The sequence below is a fragment of the Monodelphis domestica genome, chromosome 2 (genome assembly GCF_027887165.1).
Source record: "Monodelphis domestica isolate mMonDom1 chromosome 2, mMonDom1.pri, whole genome shotgun sequence".
NCBI lineage: Eukaryota > Metazoa > Chordata > Mammalia > Didelphimorphia > Didelphidae > Monodelphis > Monodelphis domestica.
Genome location: NC_077228.1, coordinates 25659181 through 25684237, shown reverse-complemented (window position 1 = coordinate 25684237; position 25057 = coordinate 25659181). Strand labels below are relative to the sequence as shown.

Sequence of the window (25057 nt, the reverse complement as noted above, 5' to 3'; positions counted from 1 at the left end):
GACAAAGATCATTTTCTTTTCCTCCCCCCCAACCCCCATAGCCGATGCGTGATTCCACTGGGTGTCACATGTGCTCTTGATTCGAACCCATTTCTATGTTGTCAATATTTGCATTAGAGTTTCATTTAGAGTCTCTCCTCTGTCATGTCCCCTCAACCGCTGTAGTCAGGCAGTTGCTTTTCCTCGGTGTTTTTACTCCCATAGTTTATCCTTTGCTTATGCATAGTGTTTTTTCTCCTAGATCCTTGCAGATTGTTCGGGGACATTATGCCACCACCAATGGAGAAGTCCATTACATTCGATTATACCACAGTGTATTAGTCTCTGTGTACAATGTTCTCCTGGTTCTGCTCCTCTCACTCTGCATCACTTCCTGGAGGTTGTTCCAGTCTCCATGGAATTCCTCCACTTTATTATTCCTTTTAGCACAATAGTATTCCATCACCAACAGATACCACAATTTGCTCAGCCATTCTCCAATTGATGGGGATCCCCTTGCTTTCCAGTTTTTGGCCACCACAAAGAGCACAGCTATGAATATTTTTGTACAAGTCTTTTTGTCCATTGTCTCTTTGGGGTACAGACCCAGCAGTGCTATGGCTGGATCAAAGGATAGACATTCTTTTGTTGGCTTTGGGCATAGTTCCAAATTGCCCTCCAGAATGGTTGGATCAGTTCACAACTCCACCAGCAATGAATTAATGTCCCTACTTTGCCACATCCCCTCCAGCATTCATTACTTTCCATTGCTGTCCTGTTAGCCAATCTGCTGATTGGTGATACCTCAGAGTTGTTTTGATTTGCATCTCTCTGATTATAAGAGATTTAGAACACTTCTTCATGTGCTTGTTAATAGTTTTGATTTCTTTATCTGAGAACTGCCTATCCATGTCCCTTGCCCATTTATCAATTGTAGAATGGCTTGATTTTTTGTACAATTGATTTAGCTCTTTATAAATATGAATAATTAAACCTTTGTCAGAGGTTTCTATGAAGATTTTTTCCCAGTTTGTTGTTTCCCTTCTGATTTTAGTTACATTGGTTTTGTTTGTACAAAAGCTTTTTAGTTTGATGTAGTCAAAATTATTTATTTTACATTTTGTGATTCTTTCTATGTCTTGCTTGGTTTTAAAGCCTTTCCCCTCCCAAAGGTCTGACATGTATACTATTCTGTGTTTACCCAATTTACTTATGGTTTCCTTCTTTATGTTTAAGTCACTCACCCATTTTGAATTTATCTTGGTGTAGGGTGTGAGGTGTTGATCTATTCCTAGTCTCTCCCACACTGTCTTCCAATTTTCCCAGCAGTTTTTGTCGAATAGTGGATTTTTGTCCCAAAAGCTGGGATCTTTGGGTTTATCGTATACTGTCTTGCTGAGGTCGCTTTCCCCCAGTCTATTCCACTGATCTTCCTTTCTGTTTCTTAGCCAGTACCAAATTGTTTTGATGATTGCTGCTTTGTAATATATTTTAAGGTCTGGGACTGCAAGGCCCCCATCATATGTGGTTTTTTTTTCATTATTTCCCTGGATATCCTTGATCTTTTGTTATTCCAAATGAATTTTGTTATGGTTTTTTCTAAATCAGTAAAGAAATATTTTGGTAGTTCCATGGGTATGGCACTAAATAGATAAATAAGTTTGGGTAGGATGGTCATTTTTATTATATTGGCTCGTCCTATCCATGAGCAGTTAATGTTTTTCCAATTGTTCAAGTCTAGTTTTAGTTGTGTGGAGAGTGTTTTGTAGTTGTGTTCATATAAACAATAGCTTATTTTGTGCCCATTTTTGGAATTCCCTTACCTTGCCTTGGCTGATGAATTTTTCTTCAAGACTGGGTCACTTTCTTTTAGTTTAGAACCTTCTATAACTTAGCTTCCATTTTCAGATTTGGCTCTTCAGATTTTGGCTCCTTTCTCACTTTCCATTTGGGTCTCAGAAAGTGGACTCTGTGGCCCCTCCTCTTTGCTACCTTCTGCTACCACCTGGGGATTCTGCAGAGTCACTTTCATTTGACTTGAGATTCTCCTTGTCTGTGTTTTCCAACTCCAATTTTGCTCTTTCCCTGTTTTTTCCTTGTGAGTCCTGGCCAGGGTTTGACTGAGACCTCTCTCTGTTACTCTTGATCACTTCCTGAAAGTTATAGTATCTGTACAACATGTCATCTTTGCCAACACTCAGGCAGCAGATAGCCTTAATGATTGCCACCACAATGGGATACTAGGGATTACCAAAATATACCTTGATTTCAGGATGGAGGCAGCCCACTATGCCTGCTAGTTCTTGAATAACTTCTTCTCTGCCCATGTGACTATTATTTCATCGTTTGTAAATAATCTGGAATGTCCCTTTATTTGGTGCTTTAAACCAAGGTTCCACGAAGGTTTCAGCATATTTTTTCATCTCTTCTAAGAAAGCTTTGCATGTGCCCAATATGGGCAACATCTGCAGAATAACTCATGTTTTCTTCTTCTTGGTTGTGTACATATCCTTTAGGATGTGATGTGCCTATTTTTCAGGTTCTATACCAAGTGTTCTAATGAAGACCATGTTATTTGCTCCCCTTTCCACTGACTGAAATCATCTTCATCTCAATTCTGTAGATGCCTGCATCTCACTGGCTTCTTTCTTCAAGGCAGCTTCTGCATCTTCTTCTTCCTCCTCCCTTCCAGATGGTTGCTTAGCCTTGTCTACACACTTCTCAGGCAGTCTAGGTCATCCCAGTACTCTCTCCTCCACACATTCGTGCTCATTCATGTTGCAGGGAATGATGATCCCCTAAAGCCCTGGCCCCAGCTACGCCTACGCCAGGCTCTCTTAGCTGGCACGTACTGGGCCTTCCTTCTTTGTTTCACTCTGCCCGTGTGTAAGGACTGCTCCTTGGCCCTGGCCATTGTGGAGAAACAGGGACTATGTGGGTTGGGAAAGGATGAGGAAAGCACTCTCACATATATAATTGTTTCTAGTAAATTCTAATGAAAATGGAAGAAAATGAGCAAAGATGGCTAACAAGGTTACTTTTCACAGCTGATTTAAGCACCAATGCAAATGATTTAAAGGCCACCAGAACATTTCAATCAGGCCAGGAATACCACATACCTGTTATTGCTGACAGCATGGAGAAATCATATGTATGTATGTATATGTATATTTATTTTAAAAAACCCAAAGAGTCATCTGTTCCTTAAAAAAATGGTTGGAAATTTATTAGCTGAGATGAACCAGAAGGGTTCATTCTACAAATTAGATTCTCATAAATTCTTTGCAATACTCCCTTCAGCCTGTTTTTGACAGGGCAGGTGTCTGGTTTAGATGTGATAGGAACAGCAAGGAAGCGGCTAACTGTTTACAGAGGATATTTCCAGAAGATCAGATGACTGCACTCTCAGAAATTGGATAGCTGCATACGATGGACTGATGAAATGGACTATGGAAAACGTGTTCCCCTTTCCTTTTCACTACATTCCCATGCACCATTGCTCTTGGGAAGGCCTACTTGCCAACGGGGGCTGCCCTCAAACAGACCCACTCAATGTTTCCCCTCTGGTGGCTTACTTTTTTGGCAAGCTCCCTGCAGACTTGTGTTCCCTCCTTAGATGGGTACTGCAGACCCTCCTGGACACCCTCCTCATTCCTTGTTTGTTCAACAAAACTCAGACAAAGGTGACTAACATGGTCCAGCAACACACCTGAGTCCTTAGGACCTCTTGATCAACTACAGAATTTGTCTGGACCAACTGGGGGAAATGTGGACTTTAGTGATAGAATATCTTCTGGTTGCCTCTTGACAATCAAATCAAAAGGTAGCTGATGACTACGAATTGGTCTTGCCTCATTCCCAGAGCTGTCCCCTGGCTGAGTATTATCAAAACGGATTTTAATGAGGAAATCCAACCCAAAGAAGGAAACCCCACTCCTCAGCCACTTAATCTCTGACTATTTCCACCCTTCCCAAGTTTCTGTGGACTTGGATAACCAGGCATTTCCCCTCAACCCTCAAGACTATTTAAGTACTTCTTTCTCTGTATCTCATTGGATCCCTCAGTGCTCCAAAACTGGGAGGGATCCCAGATTATTTAATCTTCTCATCTCCTCAATTAAAGACCCTTTTATCATGACCACTTAAAATGTTTTGTTTTATTTTATTTGTCTCATTCATGTTGACACAGGGAGGACAAGGTGAGTTTGCCTATTAGAGACCAAGGTCTCCTGGTCAAAGGCTGAGTGCTGGTGGGAATGGGATGAGGAAGCTGGTTTGGAAATGGCCTGGTAACCTAGGCCCAAGCAAGGTAAGGAGAAAGCTCTCATTTCAGAGATCAGGGTCCCATTGGATTAGATTGTCTCACTCCCTTTCTTACAGGTGATCAGGGGATGAGGGTAACAAAAGGTGAGAGGGAGTCAATACAATCAACCACTGTGGCATTAGTACCTTCCCCCATTGCAGAGATCAAGGTAGCACTTGATCCAGCCAGGTCCAAGCCTGTATGCTAGCTGGAAACAATCCAGGATACGAGGCACCAATATCTAGTCAGGGTATGGGTCCAAGGCCAGGAAGGGATTGGTGGGTTTCACATGGAGCAGCCAGCTTTTGAGAAATGGACATGCTATTCCATCATTTCTCCTCCTCAACAAGTACCTTGGTACTAATGGCAGAGAACCTCAGTTTCTGGTTCTATTCCTTGTTTCCTATGTGACCTCAGGCCAACCTCTTAACCTCAGTTTCCTGATGTGTAAAATGAAGGCATTGGTCTATGAGGTCCCTCTTAGCTATAGATAACTGCAATCCTTTGAACATGCAAGACTCCTATGCTGTGCCTTCAAAATGTGGCCTAAAAATCACAAGTTCTGTGACAAGATGAGTCAGGACAACTGCTGATGACCCAGGAAGCAGTGGGTGACCTTGGTTTTTTCAGTGTCTGACCAAGTTCTAAGCACTCTGCAGTGATTGCTTTCTCTGCCTTCATGGCTGCTGGAACAAATTGTTCTCATCTGCCCCTTCCACTGGGGCTAGTTTTCACATGCTTGGGGTAGACATCCCCTTTAATCACTCATGGGTTTGTGGTCCATTTATTACCCCCAACGGTTTAGCCCATCTGCTGAGATGGTTTATCGAGATGTGGCCTCTGTGCGTGATACAGCTTGTTGGAGCCACAGGTGAATGCTGGGTAGACACCAAAGGAGAAAAGTAGCCCTGAAAAGGGCTTCATAACCCTTCACACTAGAGGTGCTAGTTATGCATTTATTTAATTTTAATAACAAATTTCCATAAGGGTTTTCCAAAGTTATATAATCCAAATTGTCTTCTTCTCTTCTTCTCTTTCCCCTCCCAGAGCTGACATTCGAGCCATCTGGGTCATACATGTATTATCACACAAAACTTACTTTCATTGTATTCATTTTTGTAAGTGAATAATTTTATAAAACCAAAACCCTAAAACATAAACCCAAATTAACAAGTGATAAATCATGTTTTCATCTGTATTTTTCTCCAACAATTCTTTCTCTGGAGGTGGACAGCATTCTTTTTCATAAGTCTCAGAGATGCTAGTCCTTCTGGAATATTCCCACACTCCTTCCCTCATCAGTAGGATGCAGGTAGATGGTAAGGAGGCAGCACTGTCATGGGAAATGGCTCCAAGCAACAGCTCAGATGTGGACAAAAACTAGGCATTTGGGGAAAGTTAATCAGACCTTGGCTTAGTTTTGTGCTGGAGAGTATAGAGGAAAGTTTTGATCACTCCAAGATACAAATCATGAAGATATTAAAGATGTATTCAAAAGCTGACTCTGATGAGCAAAGTGCTCCTGGGCCAGACCTATAGATATGTTTCCAATATTTACATGACTGATTTCTGAATCCCTAAATTGGTTGGGTCTTACGTTTTGTGGAACTTAGAAATCAAGCCTTTACTGTGATCTGCAGTCTGAAAGCTAGCAGACCCATTCTACAGGTCCTTTATAATATCAAAGCCTTGGATTTAAGGAGAGATTTCACATGTGCTTCTTACCTGTGGACCTGGCTATACTATTGTGGCCATCTGTTCCTTTTGCTTATCATTACTATGTTAAAACATCTGATGTATCGACTGTCTTGATTGATATTCTGCAACTCTCAATAAAATCAATTCAGCTCAGTCACTCTCTCTCTCTGACCAGCTGAGGAGGAAGAGCTGACCTGCTGACATGCTGAGACCAAGATAAAGTTTTGTCCTTGTGTTCCATCTCTCTCGTTCTCTGCTCCTTCTATGGCTTACTTTCTCTAGCTTGTAAGCTTCATTCATTACTTTCCAGATTCCAGCTTCCCTTCCTTCATAGGCGATTCAAACCCACATGAGAATTATATGTATGAACCGGCTCTCTACACAAGATTTTACCTGGGAGTTTGGAAGAAGGAGGCAGCTAGATGGCTCAGTAGATGGAATACTGGGTGTGGAGTCAGGAAGACCCGAGTTAAAATCTAACCTCTGACACACACTGGCTGTATGATGTAAACCTTAAAATTTCTTAGACATATGAATGTTGGAAATTTAAATTTCCAACATTCATAAGTCTAAGAAATTTTAAGGTTTACAATGACCTTGGGCAAGCCACTTAACCTCTGCCTTAATCCACTAGAGAAGGAAATGGCAAACCACTCTAGACTCTTTGCCAAAAAAAAAAAAAACAATCTCTGTAGATAATTTTGATCCTGAGGGTCACAAAGAGTCTGACATGACTGAACAACAACCTGGAAGAATGTCAGAAAAAGGATGATTAAGAAGAAAGTTGGTTGATGGTAAAGGTGATAAGTGTGGTTGGAAATGTGGAACTGGAGACCATTGGGAAAGTCAGGCTAGAAATGTAGATTTAGAAGACACCCTAAGAAAGGTGAGGGTTGAAACTAGGGATATACATATGGCCTTGGTGACAGAGAATTTTGAAAGAGAGAAAAGGAAGGCCTGAGACTTGAGAGAGAGAGAGCCATAGTTGTGGTCAAAAGAAGGAAGAGAGTCTAGTTAAGGAGTTAAAGAATCAGCTATTGGAGAACTAGGAAAAGAGTCAAGATAGGGAGTGTCATGGAAGTTGAGATGCTCCAAGAAAGTGCTTACCAACAATGTCATATTTAGCAAAGGTTAAGTGTGATGAGGACTGAAAAGAGACCAAGAAATCAGGCTAGATGAAGGTCATTGGTGAGCAGGGCTGATCTTAAACTCACTCCCTGATTGATTGAATAAACATTTATTAAGCACCTACTGTGTGCAATGCTCTGTTTTAGTCACTGAGGGAATATAGAGATCCCCTAGATAGAGAGTCTGGGGCTACAGGAATAGAGGTATACTCATACTATGTTGGTGGGACTGTGTGTTGTTCTGGCTATCTGGAACAATTTGGAATTATGCCTGAAAGCAACTATAATAAAATGTCCATGCCTTTTGCATCAGAGATCTTATTGTTGAGTTTATTATACTTCAAGGAGCTCAAGGACAAAAAGAGTTCACCCACAGCAAAGCAGTCATAGCAATGCATCTTGTGCAAAACTAGAAACAATTATTGTTTAATGATTGGGGGATGGCTAAAAACTGTTGTGGCACATGAGTATTATGAAGTAGTACCATATAGTAAGAAGCATTGACTACGATGATGAATTACAGAGAAGCCTGGGAAAACTTAAATGGACTGACTCAAGAGTGAAACAGGAAAGAATCTTCACTATGACTACAACAAGGGAAATGGAAAAAACCAAAAAATCCAAACTGATCACTTTAGAATGACCAAGCCTGGTCAATCAGAGAAAGGTTGAGAAAATGTGCCTCCCTCCTTTTTTTTTTCTTTTTGCAGAAGTGGGATAATAACAATAATAATTATATTAATAGCTAGCATTGATATGGAACTTTAAGGTTTGCAAAAAGCTTTACAAATATCACTTAATTTATCCTCACAACTCTGGGAGGCAGGTGCTATTATTATTATTCCCATTTTGCAGGTGAGGAATCTGAGGCTGAGAGAAGTTAAATAACTTGTGTGCGGGCACATAGCTAGCAAGGTTCTGAACTGGAGTGTTCCTGACTCCATGTTTGATGCCCTGTCCACCATGTGGGAGACACTACAGTACATAATGTTCAACTTGGAGTTCAAATTTGGCTTTAGATATTTATTGACTATGTGACCCAATTTCCTCATTTTACAGATGAAGAACAATAGCACCTGCCTCCCAGGGTTGTTGTGAGAATCCAAATGAGATAATATTTGTAAAACATGTTATAAATGCTAGCTCTAATTACTACTGCTAATTTTGGTGAACTGCTTTTCCTCATTCTTTTAAAATTTTTGTTTCAAGAGATGACTCTTTGGGTAAAAGAGGAATAAAGATATGAGCAGAAATTCAATTCAATTCAATAAACATTTATTAAACATCCACTGTGTGCTAAGCAGTCCTCTAAGTCCTGCAAACATACAGAGAGGCAACACAGCCTGTGCCTGCAAGGAGCTTACAATCTAATGAAAACAAATAGGGGCAGCTAGGTAGCCCAGTGGATAGAGAGGCACATCTAGAGAGGAGCTTGGTCCTGGGTTCAAATGTGACTTCAGACCCTTCTTAGTTGTGTGACCTTGGACAAGTCACTTAACCCCAATTGCTTAGCCCTTACCACTCTTCTGCCTTAGAACTGATACTTGTATCAATTCTAAGACAAAAGATAAAGGTTAAAAAGAGGTAATTAAAAAATGCAGGGGATGGAGATGTGGTTCTAGCTGTGTGGCCTTGGGCAAGTCACTTAACCCTCAGCCAAGCCCTTACTGCTTGCCTTGGAACCAATACACAATATTAATTCTAAGTTACAGGGCAAAGATTTAAAAACCAAGAAACAAAAAAATATACATCTGTAAAAAATAGGATCAAATTAAAAAAAACCCATGGCATTTGAGTTTACAAACAAAAATATGTAACTGAAAGAACAATGCAAACTTGAGACGTGCACATGCAAGGTATAAAATGTTAGTTCGAGGAAGGAAACAATACTTTTGCTTGGGAAGGGGAGGGCAGTTCAGGGAAGGCTTCCTAAAAGACGTGATAGTTGAACTGGGCATTGAAAGCACGGGGTTTGTAGGTAGTACACCCTGAAGAAATATTGAGTTGTACAGAGGTAAGTGGTGTGAGTGAGGAATTTCAGGGATGGCTAAAGGCATGAAAGGAAAAAAAAAAGGCTTCTGCCTATATAATTTTAATTTATGGGTACCAGGGAAGGAGCCTCTCTTCTCTTCCATTTCCCCCCTTTTTGTCTCACATTCCTTTGACTGGGGAACAAAACAGATCTGGCTTACCTGCGACCCACACAGAGATGAATCAGACACAGATGTGTATTTCATTCACAGGCGGGGCTCCGTAAACTTTGAGTCAGTTTTTCTCTGACACTCCTCACCGAAAGCCCAAGCCTCTGATCGGCCCTTTGGCTGCTCCCATTTCCTCGAGAGGAAAGCCGCATTGTGGTTAGGGTATGGAAGGGGGCAGCCAGCAACGAAGCGGGAGTCAGAGAGCGGAGGGGGTTCTGGGACCTGACCGAGGTCCTGAAACAAGGCATTTGGCGAAAGAGAATAATTGCTGGCTGAGGAGGCAGATTGGGGGGGTGGGGGGAGGGGGAGGACGCTTGGAAGAGGGGCTTCAGGCTCCGGGTGCTGCCAGGGGCTGGCAAGCATGGGTTAGGTTCGAGGTTGCTATCCCAAACAGCAGGCTGGGTGCCCAAGAGCTGCTTCTCCTTTCAGGAGAGATGCTATTTGTTAAAGCCTTTGGCTCAATGCCTGACATCCGGCGTCCTAAGGCTTAATAAACACTGATTGATTGTTGCTCCTTTATCAGACTGGGAGCTCCTTGGGGGGGAGGGCTGTCTTTTGCCAGTCTTCATACCTCCATCCTCGAGCACAGGACCGGGCACATAGCAGGCACTTAATAAACATTTAATGATTAAAATTGATTGATTGCATGCACGCCTACAGGGAATAGGTGGCAGCAGTGGCGCCAACTGCATCTAGAGGTAAGATTGGTTGAGGGAGCCAAAAGCATGCGCATGCGTACACCTATCCTTGGGCCGGAGATAGGAGCGCCAGTGACTTCTGCGCATGCGCTCTCAGTCCCTGGGTTCCCAATGACGCAAGGCGACGCCCCGCCCCCTTTGCCCCTTTAGAAGCCTGTACTCCTTGGCTCAGTCTGTCCCAGAGGTCCGTCAGATCAAAATGTCCGTTATGGCCGCCGCTCACCGGTTGCCCAGCACGGGCTCCCAACGTGTATTCGTGGTGGGCGTGGGGATGACCAAGGTAACGACGTGGGATTCTGGGTTCACACAGAGGGGTTAGTGGTCCGGAGGGAAGGCTCCGGAATGAGCAGGGCAGAGGAAGGCTTCCTGGAGGAGGTGGGAGCAGAGATGAGGCTGAACGGCCCTTCAGGTATCGGCACGTCCAGGGGGAACTCCCGGAGTCTGGAGATGGAGCCAGTGTCACATGGAAGGGTCCTGGGAGGAGAGACCGGTTCCTAAAGGGCTTTGAAGGGCAAACGGAAGATGGTGTATCTATCCTGCAGGGGATCGGGAGCCCGTGGAGTTTATTCTTTAGGGGAATGACGTCATCTAGTCCAGGCTTTAGGAAAAGCTCTCCAGTGTCTGAGTGGAGGATGGACTGGAGTGGGGAGAGGCCCGAGGCAGGCAATACTCCAATTGAGAGCGATGGGGGTCCGCACCAGGGTGGGGGCAGTGTTGTCGGAGGGGAGGGGATGTGGCTACAAGCCACGCTTTTGGTAACCAATCGGATGTTGGGGATGAGGGGGAGGAATAGAGGCCAAACATTGCTTAAGCACCTCCTGTGTGCCAGGAACAAAGTCCAGCCGAAGCAGCCCGGGCAAAACTTTTCCGATCTTTAGCTCCTGGGGTCCGGAGGAGGCCAGCCTCGGGGATCCAAGTGCTGGTCCCAAGTCCAGAGCTCTTCCGTTTGGCCTGCAAATCCTTCCCAGGCCGACACCGGCCTGTTTCTGCCGAGTTACTCCCTCCCACACTTGGTGGTCCTGAGACAGAGGAGGTGCCAGCTAGCCCGGGATCCCAGACAGCTCTCTGAGCCTCTCCGAGACCCCCAAGCCGTCCTCTTTCACACTAGAACTACACGTCTCTAGCCTGATCTAGCATAATTATGTAGGGCCCAAAGACCAGTAGAGTGCAAGATCCATGCGGGCAGGGTCTGTTTCAGGCCTCTCTCTATCCCCTGAGCCTGCCACATAGTTGGTGCTCACTATCCTTTGCCTTCTGTCCTAGAATCCCTACTCAAAGAAGGGCTAGGCAATTGGGGTTATGTGACTTGCCTAGGGTCACACAACTTAGGAAGTGTCTGAGATCAGATTTGAACCCAGGACCTCCTGGCCCTCTATCTACCTTCTGCCCTGCTGCCTTTTCCCAATTACATTTTAATGAGATTTAGGCTCAGGCCAGTCCTCAGGCTTGGGGGTAGAGGTTAGCCATGGCTTCTGGAGGTACTTCCAACATGGAGATTCAGTGGACCCTTGGCTCTCTTCTACCTCAAATATTGTGTGACACTCGTGTGGTGTTCAAAATTCTGGTGGTTTCCCTAGTGGGCTTCCCTATGTAATCATCCAGCCAGTTCCTGATGTGCCAGCTGTTGTCTCCTTCAGAATATCACTTACAGAGTGACGGGAGTTGTGAGGGAGCTCAGTGACCTGCCAGGCCAGTCAATGTGTGCAGAAACCTATCAGGGAGGAACTCGCCACCCCTGAGGCCTCCCCTGCCACTTGTGGCTGACCTCCAAAGTTTCTCCTTCCTTCAAACCTAAATGTGTCTCTTGGCTGTTTCTCACTCTCTCTGGGGATGTGCAGAATGGGCACCATGCTCCTCCCTCATACCAAGTACCGGGCATGCCCTGCCTCCCCTTTACCCCACACAGGGGAGGAAGAAAATGCTCCCATTGGGCTGCTGGGTGGAAAGGAGGGTGAAGTGAGGAATGTTCCCAGGGAGTATAGAGGGGGAAGGGAGTGGTCTGAGCCCTCTGCTCCCCTCTAGCTCTGCTGCCTGTGAGCCACCCACCTTAGCCCCTGTGAACTCCCATTGGGCTGCTGGGCAGAGGGATGGGGGATGTGAAAAAATGTTGTCAGGCAAGGGGGAGGGGGGAGGGGAGCAGGTCCTCCCATCCTTCTGCTTTTCTAGTAACAAACTGGGGTGTAATAATTAAAATTATGAGGTTGCTAGTAGCTTAATAATTTTATTAAATCAAAGTAGTAGTAGTAGTAAAGAGAGGGAAAAGTAGGGGAGAAGTAGAGAGATACTTAGTTTACTAATCTATTGACCATCATGATGGATTGAAGCTAACTACCAACAAGGGTTCCTCCAACCTCCACTCTCCAGTCCGAAGACCCCAAAGACCACTTGGTCTCTACTTATAAGCTCTTTTCTCCACCCACTAGCTCTTACATGTCATATCTCAGGAACCAACCATAGTTTCTTAATTTGCCTGGGCTACCCAAGTGGGGCAGCACCTGTGGAATCAGTTTCCTGTTTCGTTGGTTCCTTGGTTCTTTAACTTCCTTTCTCTGAGGGCTTATCTATACTTGAATTTATTCAGTGGTCTTTGACTTCTCCATCATTGAGAGATGATGTTATAAAAAAAAGGCAACATAATGGAGAGAGAAATTCCCTTCCATGGGGGGTGGGGGAAGGCAACAGTGTTGTTACAGAGAGGGCTCTGCATGCCATCTTTGGCACTGTTACCATAGGTTCACTATCACTGCTGCAGACAATTAAAAAACAAACCAACTAAAACCCCCCACCTTCTGTCCTTCTGTCCTAGAAGCAATACTAAGTATCAAGTTCCAAGGAAGACAAGTATTAAAGGCTAGGCATTTGGGGTAAAGTGACTTGCCCAGGGTCATACAAATAGGGAGTGGCTGAGGTCATATTTGAATCCAAGATCTCCTGTTGGTAGGTCTGGCTTTCTATCCAGTGAGCTATCTGGCTGCCACTGTTGTTGTTGTTTTTAATTTTTTTTTATAAAAAACCTTACCTTCTTTCTTAGAGTTGATAGTAAGTATTAGTGCCAAGGCAGAAGAGTGGTAAGAACTAGCCTCTTGACACTATCTACCATTGTCTTCCCCAGGCCCAGAGCAATGCCACTCATTGCAGGTGTCGAAGAGGGCACTCTTCCCTGGTAGGGGCCCCTGCTCCCACGCCCTTGGATCTGTACTCTTCCTTAGTAACCTTTTTTTTCTACATTGGCCTCAAAATCTCTTCCCTGTGTCTCTGCTCTCCTATTCTTCCAAGTGCCAGTTGTTCCCAGGGGTTCTGACTCCCCCTGCTCCCTTTGTAGGATACAGGACAAGTAGACTTTACAAGCACCAAAGCAGCCAGGCCATACCCAGTGCCAAGTCCCCATCTCATTCCAGACCATCTCTCTTCACCCAAGGAGCATTTGTCAATAGAACCTCCTTCAGTCTCCAAAGTAGGATCTCATTCCTTCCTCCCCTTTCCAATCCTCCCTCTTCTTCTTCTTCCCTCATCCATTGGTCCTGGGTTCAAATGTGGCCTCAGATGCTTCCTATCTGTGGGACTCTGGGCATCCCCATTGTCTAGCCCTTACCACTCTTCTGCCTTGGGACAAATACACAGGACTGCTTCTAAGAGAGAAGGGAAGGGTTTAAAGAAAAGAAGAAAAGATTGATTTGTGTTGTGAATGACTAACTAAAGCTGTATAGTTGTAGTTATGTGAATCATTACTCCCAGATCTTTTTAAAAACGAAAGGAGGGGGGGCAGCTGGGTAGCTCAGTGGATTGAGAGCCAGGCCTAGAGACAGGAGGTCCTAGGTTCAAATCTCAGACACTTCCCAGCTGTGTGACCCTGGGCAAGTCACTTGACCCCCCATTGCCTAGCCCTTACCACTCTTTTGCCTTGGAGCCAATACACAGTTTTGACTCCAAGATGGAAGGTAAGGGTTAAAAAAAAAAAAAAGCATAGCTTCTTGTTGATATTTTTTTGTTTTTACACTGACAGAATTTCTCCTAGTACTTCCTTCACCCCTTTACCAAGAGCTATCCCACATAGCAAATAATATTTTTTAAAGAAGAAAAAGAGGAGCCTCTAGACAGCACAGTGGATAGAGTGTCAGGCCTGGAGTTGGGAGGACCTGAGTTCAGAACTGGTCTGGATACTTCTTAGCTGTGTGACCCCAGGGAAAGTCATTTAATCCTAACTACTTGGTTATTGCTGCTCTTCTGTTCTTAGAATTGATACTAAGACAGAAGGCAAAGGCTTAAAAGAAAAAGAAAGAGGAGAAGGGAAGATAAATTTACCAAACCAATCAAATTACGCCAAAAGCTTTGAAAATATACAGGATATTCCATCTCCATCCACAGACCTTCCCCTCTGTAAAAAAGTGGTATTAGGTGTTTCCTTCAATCTCTTTTTTAAAATGTATGATTTTGTGACATTCACGTCTGATTGTTTGTTGGCAAACTGTACTTTTAACATTGTTTTACTTGGCTGTCATTCCTTCGGCCTTCAGTCTTATCTCTTCTGTGCACTTCAAAAACATGTTTCTGGGAACTTTTCTTACCTTTTCTCTCTTTGGGAGGAGGGCAAACCTTCTCTGTAGTCGTCTCTCTCCCTCCTCATTCCTCCCTCCCCAAGAAAAAGCAAAACCTTTATACAATGGAGCATAGTCAAGCAAAACAGATCTCCCAGTGGCTATGCTGAGTGTGCCCCCCTCTCTGTGCTGCCTCCCGAGTCCATCCCCACTCTTGGGGTGAGCAGCAGACTTTAGCCCTCTGAAATAGTCATCGCATTGATCAGAGTTCTTTAGGCTTTACAATGCCATGTTACGATGTAGATTGTTCTTCTGGGTCTTCAGTTCCTCCTACATCACTTTTTTTTGGTTTTATTTTTATATTTTTAAATTTTTATTGTCATGTAAAACATACTTCCATATTGGACATTGGTCAAGAGCATAATTATACATGACCAACCTCGCCCCAATAAAACCTTAAATACGCCAATGTGGAAAACAACTCTCTGGAGGTGGAGAGCCTTCCCGGTCACAAGTCTTTCAGGGTTAGCCCAGATCATGCATTGCTGAGAGCAGTCAAGCTTTCACAGACAGTCATCGTCCAATATTGCTGTTAGTGTCCCGTGTTCTCCCAGTTCTGCTTGTTTTGCTCTGCATCAGTTCCTGTAGGTCTTTCCGATGTGTTCTGAAGTCCTCTTGCTGATCATTTCTTAGAACCATAGTGTTCCATCACCCACATGTAACACCATTTGTTCAGCCATTCCCCAATGGGCGGACATCCCCGTCATTTTCAGTTCTTTGTCATCACAAAGAGGCTGCATAACTTTTTTCTGAATCTTCCCCAGTTTCCTTGAAAGCATTCCTTCCAGTAATATTCCATTTCATTTGTAGAGCCTAATGTGTTCAGCCTTTCCCCAGGGAATGTGTGGGAAGGATTCTGGGTGTTTGGGACACCTGGTATATGCATGCGGATATCCCCCCTCCCCAATAACCTTGTGCTCCTCCCATGACATGGCTGATTCTAGTTTGAGAGCCCGGAGGGGCCAAAGTGTGTCATCTTTCTCCCTTCTCCTCCTTCCCCCTTTTTCTTTCTTCTCTAAGTCTAACTATCTTCCCTCCCTAAGGAACCTCACTTCTGCTTGGCATTGAAAGCCCTTCCCAGTCTGATTTCAGACTGATTTCAGACATTCTGCTTTCCAGATAACCGGGCCTGTGTGCTGCTCCCTACGACTGGCCTTGCCCTTTCTCTGGCCCTGAGGTCCAGGCCCTAATGGACTTCCTGGACATTTTCAAGCACATTCCCTTTAGATGTTTCCATCATTAGAACATAAACTCCTTGACTTAGGTCAAAGAAGGCTGCTATCCACTTCTATCCATCTCCAGAGAAAGAACTGTTGGAATCAGAAAGCAGATCAAAGCATACCATTCTTCGCTTTAGATTATTTGCATTTTTATTTTGGGGTTTTGGTTTATATGATTGTAGGATGAACAATATGGAGATAGATTTTGCATGATCCTACATGTATAACCCAGATCAAATTGCTCACCATTTCTGAAGGGGGAGGGAAGAGAGAGAGGGAGAAATTTGGATCTTTTAGCTTCAGAAAACTAATGGGGGAATTTGTTATTGCATGTACTTGGGAAATAATCGAGAGAGAGAGAGAGAGAGGAAGGGAGGGAGAGAGAGAGAGAGAGGAAGGGAGGGAGAGAGAGAGAGAGAGGAAGGGGGGAGGGAGAGAGAGAGAGAGGAGAGGGAGAGAGAGAGAGAGAGAGAGGAGAGGGAGAGGGAGAGGGAGACAGAGAGGGAGGGAGAAATTTGGATCTTTTAGCTTCAGAAAACTAATGGGGGAATTTGTTATTGCATGTAATTGGGAAATAATCGAGAGAGAGAGAGAGAGAGAGAGAGAGAGAGAGAGAGAGAGAGAGAGAGAGAGAGAGAGAGAGAGAGAGGAGAGAGGAGAGGGAGAGGGAGAGGGAGAGGGAGACAGAGAGGGAGGGAGAAATTTGGATCTTTTAGCTTCAGAAAACTAATGGGGGAATTTGTTATTGCATGTAATTGGGAAATAATCGAGAGAGAGAGAGAGAGAGAGAGAGAGAGAGAGAGAGAGAGAGAGAGGGGGAGAGGGAGAGAGAGAGAAAGAGAGAGAGAGAGAGAGAGAGAGAGAGGAAGGGAGGGAGGGGGGAGAGAGAGAGAGAGAGAGAGAGAGAGAGAGGGAGGGAGGGAGAGAGAGTGCTTCTTGAGGGCAGATATGCTGTCTTCTTGCTTGTATTTGTAATCCCCATTGTGCTTAGCATGATGCCTGGGACCAAGTAGAGGCTTAATTAGAGCTTTGTCATTTAGTCAGCCGTAGCTTCTGGAGGCTAGGAAATAAGGGGGCTGAGTAGTATCTTGGGAGTATATGGGAGTATCTTGGCTATAGAATTAGACAGAAAAGGAGCAGGAACTATTAAGGCTGGTATCAAGAATCACAAGAGACAGAAGTGGGGGCTTGGGGACAGGATCATACATTGCTTCAATTTCCAGAGAGTCCCCTTGCTAAGTAGAATTCACGTGGGCTCTGTCTCTTGGTGCTTCAGCTCATGTTGGCATGCACCCATACCAGGAGGTTCAAGGATAACCTTTGGCTGTACCAGCTGAAGATAATTACTACCAAACATTTCATCATAAACTCGGTAACCATCAATGAAAACAAGCTATCAAATGGACACTCGAATCGAGAGTCAGCATTTTATTACAAAGCCTTGAGCTTTAACAAGGCAGAACCAAGGAAACGAATGAAGTCACAAGCCAAGAAAATGCGTTTGCTGTTCTGTTCCCCTGTCCAGCTGGGCCTGGGGTCTCCTCCTCCCTCTCCATCCTCCTCCCCTGGCTCATAGCCCTCTATTAAAGACCTTTGAACCTAGGAAGCAGCCTCTGAAGTAAATTGCCAGTACCTTTGTTCCCTAAGCCACAATCATTATTAAAATAGGAAAACTGACTCCCATTTCTTTAAAATGGTACTTTTAGCCTCTACGTGACTCTGCTGTGGAAATGGAGACGTGGCACTTGTACTGACTGTTTGCCCCTCTTTTTCTAGTTTCAGAAACCTGGTCTTCAAGATTCAGTAGACTATCCTGACTTGGCAAAAGAAGCAGGTAATGATCCGATGAAGAAAATGGACCTTTGCTCGTTCCTCACATGTAATATCGATAGTCCCAAGTCCTCAGGGGTGGGGTGGCATTGCAGCTGGCCCAGTCTGGCAGCATGACCAGGAGGGCATGAGCGATGCTTCCCTGGCATGGGACGTCTTGGAGAGCCGGAGGAGGACGTTTCACTTGGGATCAGGCCATCCTTCCTGCATTTTTGGTAGCTGCATTATCAGTAGAGTGGTTACTACTTGGCTGCCCGTGACCCTCTGTCTTCTGCAGCTGGGTGGCCCGGTGTAGAGAGAGCTAGACTTGGAGTCAAGAGGACTTGAGTGTGAGTGCCACTGTAAGGCCCTTAAATCTCCTCCTGCCTCAGTTTCCTTATCTGTAAAATGAGGATGCTATTCGCACCTACTTCCCAGGATGGTGGTGAGGATCAAATAAGATAATCTCCGTGAGACATTTTGCAAACCTTCAGGCACTATACCCATGTTAGCTCTTATTCTGGGGAAGAATTATGAGGGAAAGAAGAAGAGAGCTGGGAAGGACCAGCTTGACCTTATTTCTTCATCCCTCTAAGAGAGGGACCTTTCTCCCAACCGGAAGGCAAAATCAATTTGAAGTTGTGTTAAATGAGCCCAGTGGGGGATTCTTTTTCTGCCATTGTGTGTCAGAAGGGCACAAGCCAATGCTTCAATGAGGGTGGCATATGCTCCTCTTTGGCATGTGGTATTGGGTATGCATTGGGTTCACAGCCTCAAAAGAGACCTTCGAGGCTATCCATCCACCCATTCACCCTGGAGAGAGTGTGGTGGAGTGAGTTGAGTCAGGGAGCCCTGGGATTTGAGCCCACAACACAGTTGTTTGATCCTGGGCACATCACCTAGCCTCTCTGGGCCTCGATTTCCTGATCTGTAAAATGGGGATAACACCTATAGTATCTGTCTTGGGGCTGTGGGGTGTGTTAAATTGGATAAACGTAGGTAAGGGGGTTTGTTCATCTGGAAGCATCACCTCACTGGCCACAGCAGCTGCAGTGATTAGGATATGGAAGTATCCCGAGATGTGGTCCTCCAGCCTCAGCTTGGAGCCTTGCCTCTAGAGTTTAGTCACTCCACAGAGCAGCCTCTTTGATTTGGGGCACAGATCAGCTCTGTGGGGCTTTCATCTAGAAACTGGCCTGAAACCTCTGCCCCCCGGGCCGATTGTACCAATTCTATCTCCTAGAGCCACCAAGGAGACATGGAGTCTTGCTTCGGCACGACAGCTTTCCAGCTGTTTCGAGAGCTCCCTTCTCCCTCTTCTCTCTCGTCTCCCTCCTCCCTCCCAGCCCCGGTTTCTCTCCTTCATTTTTATTTTGACACTGTACTTCCCTCTTAGCACAGCCCAAGATGTCATTGCCTTTTTTATTTTGATGGAGGGGAAGCAGAGGCAGACAGACACCGAGACTGCCTGAACCAAAGCCCGTAGCTTTTTTATTTTCAAGAATTGGAGGTTATCGCCCACAGGATCAGTGCATCTCTGCCCGTCAGAGGTGTAAACGTGTGGCTTGAAGGTGCCTTGTGCCCAAGACACTCCTGACTGTGGACAGAACCATATTAAAATGCAATAGAACAGAGATAATGTGGTTTTCTAAGCCAGTATGGGGGACCCCTAGGTGGATAGAGTGCCATGCTTAAAGTCAGGAAATCCTGAGTTCAAATCTAGCCTCAGATACTTAATAGCTGTGTGATCTTGGGGCAAGTCACTTGTTTCCCTCAGTTTCCTCATCTGTAAAATGATCTGGAGAAGGAAATGGCAAACCATTTCAGTATCTTTGCCTTGAAAACCCAAATGGAGTCCCAAAGAGTCAGCTACCACTGAACAACAACAAAAAAGGCAATATGGGGCCCACGGGATTATTTTATGTTGTGGGAGAAACACCCAAGTTTGTAGCAGGGTCTCACCTCGAGAATGGGAGACTCAAACTCTGTTCAGTCCAGAAGTAAGAAAAGAATTTTATTTGCAGAAGTGGCTGGTGGCATAGTCTGGGGGCTAATCAGGTTGCCTTAGGGCTGATGGTCAAGCCTAGGGGCGAGGAGAGTAGCCTCTCTGGAGCTGATGGAATAGCAGCTCCAGAGCCCTGGACTGAGGGAGTAACAGCTCTCAGGGTGATGGAATGGCCCAGCAGGTAATGGAGTAGCAGCCCTAGGTGTGGAGTAAAAATCGGAGGTGTGTGTCAGGTTCGGCATAGTTATTGGGGTCTCGAGGCTTGGTGTCTCCCGTCTTCGCTCTCCGGAAAACCCTGGAAAACGGGCCCGGCCAAATTCAGGCGCAGGTGTGTTGGGGGTTTGACATGTACGTCGCAGGGAATAAGGAGCATGCGCGAGTTTGGGGGATTCTTCTGGAATGCCAGAGCCCCCGGGGCGCAGGTCCCTCGTTCCCCCATTGTCCACCTCACCTTCATTGGTCAGTGTGGGGGAGGTCTTGCTGTCCTTCTGGAAGGAGAATGCGAGTTGGGGATGTGGTACAGTGGAGGACCTCTAGAGGTAGCTAATGATGTCTTACAATTCTGAACTAAAGGAAGTGTAGAACAGGGAGAATAATCAATAGAACAGAGAAGGCACGGCTGATGCCCAGGGTAGAATATTTCCGATCCAGGACACCGAGTGGGTAACCGATCAATCGGCCATTCATACTTGACTAATGCTGAAACGGCAAGTTTTGTAGTTGATGTTCAACCAGGGCTGGCTGCTGAGAAATGCAAGATTTCAGAGTCGGCGGGTCCCCTTCCTCTTACCAGCCCTCATTGCCTGCTGTCTGCCCCCATCGTTTATGCATGGTTGACTGGCTCCCGTTTCCTTTTGAGTTTGATCCCTCTTAAGCACACAGGTTTGACTCACCCCTTGGAACCTAGGAATGGAAACATCCCAGAAATCTAGGAACGGAGAGTCCTCCGCATTCCCTAGAGTTGTACTCCCACCTTTATTTAGTCAAGAGGGACTTTAATGAATACCACCCCCCTTCCCATTCATAATTTTATTTTATTTTGTATTTTTATTTTTTTTTAAAACCTTTACCTCCCATCTTAGAATAAATACTGGGTATTGGTCCAAGGCAGAAGAGTGGTAAGGGCTAGGCAATGGGGGGTTAGTGACTGGCTCAGGGTCACACAGTTAGGAAGTGACTGAAGCCAAATTTGAACCTAGAACCTCCTGTCTCTGGGCCTGATTCAATCCACTGAGCCACCCAGCTGCCTCCCCCCTACATAATTTTAAGTGAAACTCAGTTATTTAGGCTAAGAGGAGTTTGGAAACTGAAAATGGAACCTAATCTGTAGTGGGACTCAAGATGGCCTGCCCAGTTTAGTGAAAGGAATGCTTTTGATTTGTGGACAAGATTGGGAAACTGAGTTATGCCTGATAAACAGGAGCATTTTACAATGATAGAGAAGAGTGTCTTTAAGTTGAACCTTTTAAATTGGTGCTGTGGACTGATTGCCCAAGAGGGTGATGACAGGGAAGGTTCAGACAGACTGTTTTCATGATCCAAACATCTTCAGTACTTTGCTGTCTAACTGCAAGAGCAGGCTTTGGCTCTTGTTGCTTGGTGAGATTCGCCGTCCCCTTTGGGGCCTTACTTGGTATTGCCTCGCTCCAGTTGTGCCTAGGATGAGGGTCCTTATCCCTGGAGCCTTGCCTGATAGATCTCCATGATAGTGGATGCCCCCGTGTTCTCTGGCACACCCCGCCATGGAGGGACTTTCCTGGTCATAGCTTCAGTCCTTCATTGGCTGCTGGCCACCCTCTCCCCTCCCTCAGGACCTGGGTGGGGGGGGCTAAAGAGGTTACCCAAAGACCATTGGCCTGGCAGAGCTGCCACCACGAGGCTTCTGGGACTTTGACCTCTATCAATCAAGGTTAGCTGGCTGCTGGTTTTCTCCTTCCTGGACTTACTTTAAACTGCTCATGAATTATTTATATTGAAATTAGGCTCATTCATTAGACTGAAAATACCTGTGGGAAGCATGACTCCAAGAGAATGCTTGAAGGGAGATTTGCTGTTTAGGCTTTGGAGAATTGCTAGAACTTAATTTTTGACTCAAATAAAGAAAAAATGTTGTGGCAGTTGACAAAGTCTTTTTGAGTTAAAGTCCATTTTTTTTTGTAGGCCTGAAGGCTTTAGCGGATGCCCGCATCTCTTATTCGGAAGTAGAGCAGGCCTGCGTCGGCTATGTGTATGGTGAGTTAACAGATTAACACTGTCACGGGACACACTATGGATTTGGGGTCAAGAGGACTGGTTGAGTTCCTGGACTGGACACTCCCTGAGCAGATCTCCTCACCTCTGGCCAACGATGGTCTGGTCTGTTAAATGGGGGGGACCACCAGACTATCGTCTACCTCAGGAAAAGCTTCTTCCAGCCTCAAAGTGCTGTGGAAATATCGGTTGTGATTATTATGGCCATTATTATCTCTTATAACAAAGAAAAAGACATTCTGGAGAACTCGCCAACATATCTCAAACGTGTGATGCAGTGTTCCACCCCATGGACTGCCCCATCTGCAGAGAAACCGGGGAGGAGCGACGGTTTCCAGCTTCTCTCCTTGGTTCAAAAGTCTCCTTCTTGACTCCCTGCAGAATGAGTCACCATTGAGGGCTCTTCCCTCAGGCTCCGGCTGACTCCTCCTCCTCCTCCTCCTCCTCCTCTTCCTCCTCCTCCTCCTCTTCCTCCTCTTCCTCCTCTTCCTCCTCCTCCTCCTCCTCCTCCTCCTCCTCCTCCTCCTCCTCCTCCTCCTCCTCCTCTTGCTTCTTTGCTGGCTGGTCATCAATACTCCGATTCTTTTAAAAATTAAAAAATAATCTTTACCCATCAACACTATTTTTAGTAACCATTTTCTGACATTTTGTGATCCATGTTCTCCCTCCCCCTCCCCAAGGGAGCCGGTAATATGGTATGGGTTGTGCGTGTGCTGACCTGCAATCCCTAGTTCCATGTCCATCATACTGTGAAAGAAGACACAGACCCATTACACTAGAGAGAAGTCCATGGAGGAAATGAAGTGAAGAATGGCTTCAGTGTGCGCTCAGACCCCGTCTGTCGCCTTTTTGTCATGAGCTCCTTGGAGTCCTCCTGCATCCTTGCCTTGCTGAGAGCCGATCGCCGCCCTTTACTGCTGGAGCTTCCTCCTGGCTCTGCTCGCTTCACCTTGCATCAGTTCTCAGAGCTCTTCCCAGTTTTTTTGGTGATCGTCCTGTTCGCCATCTCTTATGGCAACACCATTCTTCCTAACGTGGGTATCCCCCAGGCTCCATTCTGGACCCTCTTCTCTGCTCACGGATCCATTGGTGACCTCATCAGCTTCTGTGGACTTAATTATCTCTTCTCAGATGATTCCTACATCTCTTTATCCAGGCTTTCTCCCGAGCTCCAGTTTCACATCACCAAATGCCTGTTGGACATTTCAGAGTGAATGCCCAGGGGCAGCCAGGTAGCTCAGCGAATAGAGTGCCAGGCCTGGAGTTGGGAGGACCTGGGTTCAAATCCATCTTAGACACTTCCTAGCTATGTTTGTATCCCTGGGCAAATTCCTTAGCCGCATTTGTCCTTCTGTCTTAGAGTTGTTATTAAGGCAGAGAGTAAGGATTTAAAAGAAGAAAAGGAGATGCTCCATCGATGGCTCATGACTCAACATGGTCAAAAAAGGCCTCCTCTTTCCTTCACATCCACTCCACTTCTGGACTTTCCTTTTTGTTCTTGGGGATGTCTCCGTCCTCCGGGTCTCTGATGGTCCCATCCTTGGCACTCTCCTTAGCTTCTCACCCTTTCGTTTCTGTCTTCCCAACTTCTCACACCCGACCCTTGTAAGCACTCACGCTGTCACCTCCTTAGTTCAGATCCTCATGAATTTGTTCCAAGTTGTTCACTTGGGCCCCAGGGCCTAGACTCTTAGCTCGCAGTCTTCTGAGCTTTCCCCTCTGCAGTCTTGCCTCCGAGTCAAGTCAGTGAGCATTGATGAAGAGCTGGCCCAGATGCCAAAGTGACTTTCCTAAGTGTGGTTCTGACCACGCCACTCCCCCACTTGGTAAAGTTCCTCTTGTCCTCAGATCAGATATGAACTCCTCTGGGTAGGCTTTAAAGGGCCTGGGCCCGACCTACCTTAAAAGCCTTTTCCATACTGATTTCCTTCCTTTATTTTCTGGTCCAGACAAACTACCTTTGCTGTTCCTCCCCCACAGTGCTCGTCTCTTGCCTCTGACCCTTGCATTGCCCAGCCCCAATGCAGGACAGACCCTGCCCTCTGGGAGCTCACCATTTACCAGGCAAGATAAGGTTCAAACAATGAGGTATATGCAGTGTAGAATGGCTGTAACCTCAGAGGAAGGAGAACTGGAAAAGCGTCAGCTCCCAGGTTTATAAAAAAGATCCTGTGTTTCCTAGACACAGGTTAAGATCGTAACAGGTTATTTGATTAACGAGAACAGAGCGAACCTCTGATGCTTAGTACCAGGCAGAGCGTTTTGGTCTCAAGACTTTGGAAAACGATTGAGGATCCCCCCAGGCCTTTGTTTAAGTGGATTATACCTGTGGAGGGTTACCATATTAAAAATGAAAGCATCCTTTGTTATGAAAATAGTGCATTTCTTCATGGATCCCTCTAAAGAATTCTGGGGACCCTTCGTGGCCGCTGGACCACATGGAGAGAGTCTCTGGTGTACGTGCATCTTCTCTCCTGGTCTGGGGCAGGGCCAGGACCCAAGTTCCATTTTCTGATCTCTGGGTCCAACACAGTGTGTTGTATGCAGTGGACCTTCCACAGATACTTGCCTGCCACTTCTCTGATCTAACGAGGAGTGAGCTTTGACGACACCTTTCTCGTATCTGTCTCCTCTCTTCTCTGCCACCATCCTGATTACTCTTCATCAAGATGTTGACCTCCCTTCAGGGCCCCCCATTCTGGCTCTCTTGCAGTCCGTTCTTCAGAGTGATTGCTTCCAGAACAGTCTTTCTAATGTGGTCATGCCCCTGCTCTCAGACCTTCCTGACTCCCTACCATTCTAGGCCTGCCATTTGAAGCCCTCTAGTCTAGTCTAGTCTGCTCTAGGAAGGTTTGGTTTCCCACCAGCCCCCCCCTTCCTGCTCCCTCTTAACTGTCCCTTTGTCTGCTCCTCGTCCTCCCCAGGCGACTCCACCTGCGGCCAGAGGGCCATCTACCACAGCCTGGGCCTCACCGGGATCCCCATCTTCAACGTCAACAACAACTGCTCTACCGGCTCCACGGCTTTGTACATGGCGAGGCAGCTGATCCAGGGCGGTAAGACCGGGCGCGGGGGCGGCTCTCCGGGCATGAGGCCCTGGCGCCATTTTGTCCTGGAACGTGCCTTTTCGTGGTGTTTGGTCACTGTAACATCTGTGAAACGGGATGTGGAC

At 45.9% G+C, this 25057-nt stretch overlaps 1 protein-coding gene and 1 pseudogene across 1 annotated transcript in view; one reads left to right on the top strand and one right to left on the bottom strand.

The window, feature by feature from the left end:
* Positions 1 to 1180: 1180 nt before the first annotated feature.
* Positions 1181 to 2893, bottom strand: LOC100618003 (THUMP domain-containing protein 1-like; annotated as a pseudogene).
* A 7213-nt stretch (positions 2894 to 10106) lies between these two features.
* Positions 10107 to 25057, top strand: part of SCP2 (sterol carrier protein 2) — a 65790-nt gene continuing 50839 nt past the window's right edge. The window contains exons 1-4 of the mRNA XM_056815117.1: positions 10107 to 10286; positions 17598 to 17655; positions 21796 to 21867; positions 24810 to 24941. Of these exons, the coding sequence (XP_056671095.1) occupies positions 10206 to 10286; positions 17598 to 17655; positions 21796 to 21867; positions 24810 to 24941 (343 nt within the window). The 5' untranslated portion in view covers positions 10107 to 10205. The remainder of the gene's footprint in view (positions 10287 to 17597; positions 17656 to 21795; positions 21868 to 24809; positions 24942 to 25057) is intronic.